At 58.0% G+C, this 6159-nt stretch overlaps 1 protein-coding gene across 1 annotated transcript in view; it reads right to left on the reverse strand.

Moving 5' to 3' along the window:
* The window catches only part of LOC113215412 (protein gooseberry), a 33391-nt gene extending 28491 nt beyond the window's left edge, over positions 1 to 4900 (reverse strand). Inside the window, exon 1 of the mRNA XM_052269444.1 lies at positions 4657 to 4900. Coding sequence (XP_052125404.1) covers positions 4657 to 4711 — 55 coding nt within the window. The 5' untranslated portion in view covers positions 4712 to 4900. The remainder of the gene's footprint in view (positions 1 to 4656) is intronic.
* Positions 4901 to 6159: the final 1259 nt, after the last annotated feature.

The raw sequence follows: 6159 nt of genomic DNA on the forward strand, positions 1-6159 counted from the left end.
AACTACTGCTTCAGCTTTTTTAGACCGTCCCCAAAAGACTGTCTCTACCAGAGGGCAAAGTCCACTACCCCTCCTTACTCTATATAGCGCAGAGCGTAAGAATATTTGGGGGGGTTTTCCGTTGAAGTGGAGACAGTTTTGCTCATTTAATTCATAACAGCTTTGCAGTGTAAAGGGATGGCCTTGCTACTGCTGCGGCAGGTATGCATTATACGGCGCCGCTCGCGACACCACGACGCGTGCGCACAGGTGTGAGGGGCGGGGCGGGGCGCAGAGGACCACGTGAGGGGGTGGTGACGCAGGAGCGCCGGACGGCCGACAGAACAATACCGGAGTATATTGTTTCTCCTAATCCGGCCCGGCTGTCCCAGTCAGTGAGTGGCTCGGTGTACACCAACAAAAAAAAATTTCTTTTAAAAAATAAAACGAGTGCCGTATCTCACTTACATCTCTCCGGGGTAAAACAAACTGAAGGCGTTTCCGAGGCGTCACTCCGGGCCGTTCCGTTCGCAGCGCCGAGCCGCCGAGCCACGCCCCGTTCTCCACCACGCTCAGCACCAACAACGTCCAACGACTCTGTAGCAACAGCACGCCCAGCACTCCGAAATACACCCCTAGCAAAAAGGTTTGGGTAACGAAATCTTCACGAGGGTACGGGTCACAATGACGTCACCGTGACGATTTTCCACCTTATCAGTGTCCTCATACGTGAAAAAAAAACCGTGAACTTCATCATGAAGAGGTCACAACGATGACTCACACTGAAACTTTTTCCTTGGGGTAGGCGTATTTGCAAGCCTCTATAGTCGACAGAAATTATGAATTCTGTCGCGGGAATGCACCAAACTGCAAAATTTGTAATTGGAAAATTTGTTGTGTCGTTGGAATTATTTATTTATTGACGCCTACCGCGCCGGCCGCTGAGAGCGCCGCGGTGCGGCGGCCAAGGCGGCGTGAAAGGAAATATGTCTTGCCGCGCCGCTCATAAATTAGGAAGTTGTCAGCGGGCCGCGGGGCAGTACAGGGTACAGGGCGCGGCCGGGAGGCTGAACGTGCGATCCACTGCCGCGGCCACTAAGATCACTACTCACTACCATAAGGCTGGCCTCGTCAAACGTTAAAAGAAAAACACACACGTTGTAATTTTTTGTCGGTGTGAGGTGCGCTGCGCCTGATCCACTTTATGGACGGGCTGACGTCGCGGCCGGCCGGCCTCTCCGGGGCGGAGGTATTTAATAACCTCTGTTTCAAGAAATGAGCGGCGTGATGTCGTCCCGCGAATGGCAACAACGTTGGCGTTCAGGGGAACTCCGGGAGGAGCTCCTCTACAGGGGGCACCAGGGTGCGCGCGCGGCGGGGGCTCATCCCGGTGGCTCCGGACGTGTGTCGCGGCAGGAATGTCGCTCGCCGGGGCCGAATAACAATTAGCAGCCGGGGACCGAACGTCAAGTGATAACACAATGTATACCCCTCCAAAAACGGCAGTTTTTAAAAATTATTTTTTAATTTGTTTGACGGCGAGGTATACTGTACTTGCCGCATGCCACCGAGAAGACGCGTCCGTGGTTTTGGTATACGAACTGCACCGGGGCGAGATGCCGCGCGAGCGTCACGTGGGCGTCAGGCCCCGGTGTCTTCTCACGCTGCGTGCGCCTCGGTCAGCCCCCCCCCCCTCCCTCCTCCCTCCCGGCAGCGCGCGTAATGAGATGCGGGGATGGAATATTAATCAACTTTTCCTCCTCATTTTCGGGGCGAGGTGGCTTTGGACGTTGGCGCGGCGAGAATAAGCAGGAGTCTCCCCGTCACCTTATTCCTTTGCGGCCCGCCAAAGCAACAGCCGCTCACTTTAGATGCAACCCCTCCCCTCCCCTGCCCCCCTTCCCTCGCACCCCTACCCCTACCACTTGCATCTTTCTCTCGCTCTCACCGCTATCTCGATATCCACCATGTACCGCAATTTCGCTCCTACACGTCTGGCGTCCCCCCCACCGCCACTCGGCCGCGGGCGTATCGCGATACAATCGATTCGTATACTCGCGACAAAACAAAACTATATCCGCATTTCTCCATTCAGAGGTTATATTTAGCTTACGTGTCTCGTGAGTCTGGAGTCTACGATGCCCGCGGCACACACACACACTCACACACACCGAAGGCTGTCTCACACGGTACACATAGTGTACCCGAGTGCCGTACCGCTAGCCGGGGCGGCGGGGAGCGTCAGGCCAAAAGCCCGTATTAATCCCCACAGTGATTTTCAAAAGTATACGTGTTGTATGACGGCGGACCCGCGGCCAGGCGGCACGACGGGTAATTTCTAGTCCGTTTCAGCGCAAGAGTCTCCCTCCCCTCTCTCTCCCCCTTTTACCGCCAGCTCTCCTCCCCCACACACGCACACACGCACACACACACACACACACGCACGCACTCGCTGTCCAGCACTGCACTGCTTATAAGTGAAAACAGGAATTAAGAAGGCAGAGATGAAAGGGAGCCGCCTCACGGCTCAGCCCTCCTCCTTGGCCCCTCTCCTCTCCGCCCCTTCGTCGCTCTTTCTCTCTCTCTCTCTCAACCAGTGCCGTGTACAGCCGACCCGCAACAGGAGAGAGAGGTAGAGAGGGGACGCGCATATACGCACAGCGAACCAGCGGACGCACCCTATCCTCGCTTTATAGATGGCATGTCTCTCTGAGTGACCTAGGTTTGTGCGCATGAAGTGCAAATGTGTCCAGCAGCAAAAACCTTGTTCACGTTGTTACCCATCACGCAAGGTCCCTTCCAAGGCCGGAGAGGGAGAGGAAGGGTGAGACAGAGGGAGAGGGAGACGGATAGGGAGAGAGAGAGAGCAAGAGAGTTAAGCACCGAGGTTAAAACACACTTCCGGCATATCTTGTTTGATAATTACAAGACATTGGAAACTAAACGCGTCAGCATGCGGCGCGGGGGCGTTCCAGCCGGACGGGGCGGTCTGTCCCTCTGCGGGGCGTGTGCGTGTACGTCCAGAAGGGGGCGTGGCGGGCGCGGCGTGCCGCGTCATCCTCCTGGCTGCCGTGCTGGACCACCTCCAGGACCTCTAGGGGCCGCCAGGGGGCCGCAGTGTTTGTACTGCGGCTGTGGCACTGCAGGCTGCAGGCACCCCGCCCCGCATACTGATGAGGGGCCTAAATACTGTTGTTACTTTGCGCCCAAGCGCCGCGGCGGCGGACTTTTATCGCGGCTGGAGACGGTAGAAAGAAACGTCAGAAAACAGAGACAAGAGGGAAAACCGTGTCACGATCACCACTGTGACAACATCGTCACAACTGGACTGACACAAGTCTACCAGGAGGCCCGCGAATCACCTCGATTTAAGGAAAATGGCTTCGTTTAATTACCGAGCTGGATAACGCCCGGCTGACGCCTGGTTGATGCCCGGCTGGTGCCCGGCTGATGCTCGGCTGACGCCCCTGCACAGCTGCTGTTGGCGGATTAATAAAATCTATAGCGCAGAGCCGTCGCTTTCTATAGCCGGCTTAAAAGCGTATCAGCGTAATTGAGTGGAAAACAAATTAACTGAGTCATCTCGGGTGGTAATGACCGAAAAAAGGACGCGACCGGAATCTATTACGCGCTGGGGCCTCGGCCTCCCCGGGGCCGCCGGCGGGCTGTGCACCGGGCCTAACGCGCTGCTTAGGACTAACGAGAAATTAGCGACCGCTGCTCAGGTGCGCAGCGCTGTGTGGCCCAGCCACCCTTTGCCCTGCTGCGCTCGGCACCGCCTTCTCGTGAAAGCAGACGTGCATTGCAAACAAATCACTAAAATAAAATCGATACAGGGTGTATGATTCGGTGATTTGTTGTGTCTTTCTTTCTCTTCGGTTATACTGCACCGGGATTAAGGCGACCGCGGGCGAGCTTGCCTACCGTCGTCGCCCAACGTGGCACCCCGTGTGAGTATGCAACCCGTCCGCACGCCTGAATTCGGTACAGTGTACTATACCAGGAAACGAAAAAGACGGTGCAGATAACACTCTAAAAGTCAAAGAAGCCAGTATTTAGACCACAGGCACACAAACTACTACGTTTGCCAATTCGACGTTGCCTTATATTTCACAAAAACAACGACGTGGGACGATCGACGATTCTTGACGGCGCGCATAGGACATAGAGAAGCCATCACACTCTGCCCCTCCAAACCCGGCCGGATTTCATCGGAGTGAGTCACCACCAGAGGGGTTGGCCCTGCCCTGGGGTGGTGTTGGGTGGCGCGCCTCCCCCCGGGGGTGGCACGGCCGGGGTGGTGCGTCGCGGCGCGCTCCTGTCCGGTGCCGCGCCCCCGCGAGCCACCTCAGCATCCGTCGGGGTGGTAAAGAACACACGCAACAGGTGGGGCCTAAGGCAGCGGGGGCAGCTGGTGCTTGTGGCCCGGGAGCCCCGCGGGGGGCGCGTGCTGAGGGCCCAGCCGCCCCCATAGGGCCGCCCCCATAGGGCCGCCCCCCGCAGCCACCTCGGCAGCCGCTCGCGTGCCGGCCGGTCTTCAACGCCTCGGCAGCCCCCGCACGCATACTCGCTGCACGCAGGAGTCCGCGTCGTGTGTCCGATAGAGTACGACATCGTCACCTTCTTGGTCGTCCTCGCGAGGCTGCGCAGTGGAGAGACACCCTCCGTCATCCTCACCTTGGAACGGGTATCCTGTGAAGTACGGCGCCATGTTGAGGGTGGACACTGCCATGGGGTGCACAGTGCACGGCACACAATCACAGTCCCGCAGGTCGGGAGCACTACTCGCTGGTCACACACTGCTGGTAATCCTGAGGTGGGCACTCGCGTGTCGACACGATCGAACGTCCCGGTGATCGGCTCGGCTCCGCTGTGCTTCGGCGCGCACCTGTGTCGACGCGTGTCCTAGCGCTGCCTGGCGGCCACTGAGCCTCCCCTCCGGGCGGCCCGCCGCGGCCCGCCTCGCCGGGGGTGCGCGGTGGGGACGCGGCTCCTCATTGGCCGGCGCGGGCGGCGGGGGGTGGGGGCCCCTGGCCCCGCCCCCTGGAGGGGGAGGGGAGGGCGCCGTGCCCCGCCGGCCCCGCCCCCTGGGGCAGCGCGAGCTGCGCGAGCCAGGCCGCCGGGCGTCGGCGCGGACCCCCCGCGAGGAGGAAGTGGAGTGGCTCGTGGAGCCTGGGTCCTGGCGCTGGGCCTGCCTGGTCCGCATGGTGGGACCCAGAGCCTCATGCCTCATGACTGCATGCTTGTTCGGAAAACAGATCCCAGCCCGATTTGGATGTGGCCCAAACCTCGTGGCCCCGCCGGCGGGCTTCAATAACCACAAGTCAGTACCGATCGAGTGCCAAGAGGAACGAACGGAGTGTGTGGGGAGGGCCGAGGCAGACCGAAGCGGGCCGTGGTGCCGCGGAGACTTGGATGCACGGAGTGCGGGCCGCCTTTGCAGCAAAAAAAATAAATAATGGGGAGACGGGAGACCTACTTTCAGGTGGATCGGAACACAAATCCCACAAATGTTGTCACTAGGCAGGCAGTTGTCTCGTCTGCCACTGGGTGGCGTACGTACTGCTGGGCATGGGGGAAGACCGAGCCCCCCTCTCGATCTCCTGCTCCATCTCTCTTTGAGTTGAGCGATAGCAGTGATAATATAGTACCATAACAACGATGGCGCAAAGGCAAGTATATTTTGACGTTTTTTGACAGCTGTGCAAAGATGATGGTACTTTCGGAGTTTAAAAATAAAAAGACAAGGAGAGCCGATTGCAAGAGTAATAAATGCGGCAGAACATAACTCAATTTCTGCAACGCTTCATCTTCGACAGTTGGTTTGCGGTTCGGCCGCGCTGCTCTGGCAGGGCGCGCCTGGGGCGTGTCCGAAGGGTCGGAGAGCACCTCAGCCTCAGGCGGTGTCTTTTGTCATATAGGCGTCGCTCCCATCTTAATTACTTGTTTTACTGCCATCTCAAAATTACGTCTCGACTTGTTTCTTTTGAAGCTTTGCTCTTTTTTTTTCTTTTTAAAAACCTTTCTCTTCTTTAAGATGCTTTTAATGCGCTTGTCTGGACCGAGGTGCCCCCAAAAAAGGAAGAGGGGCGCTTGCTTGCCAAAGCTGTGCAAGCAGGAAACAGACAGATAGTGTCCGCGGCGTGCGAACTTCACATGTATGGTATGTGCACTGTACGC

Source organism: Frankliniella occidentalis, unplaced genomic scaffold (assembly GCF_000697945.3).
Source record: "Frankliniella occidentalis isolate FOCC.00 unplaced genomic scaffold, Focc_3.1 Scaffold92, whole genome shotgun sequence".
Taxonomy (NCBI): Eukaryota; Metazoa; Arthropoda; class Insecta; order Thysanoptera; family Thripidae; genus Frankliniella; species Frankliniella occidentalis.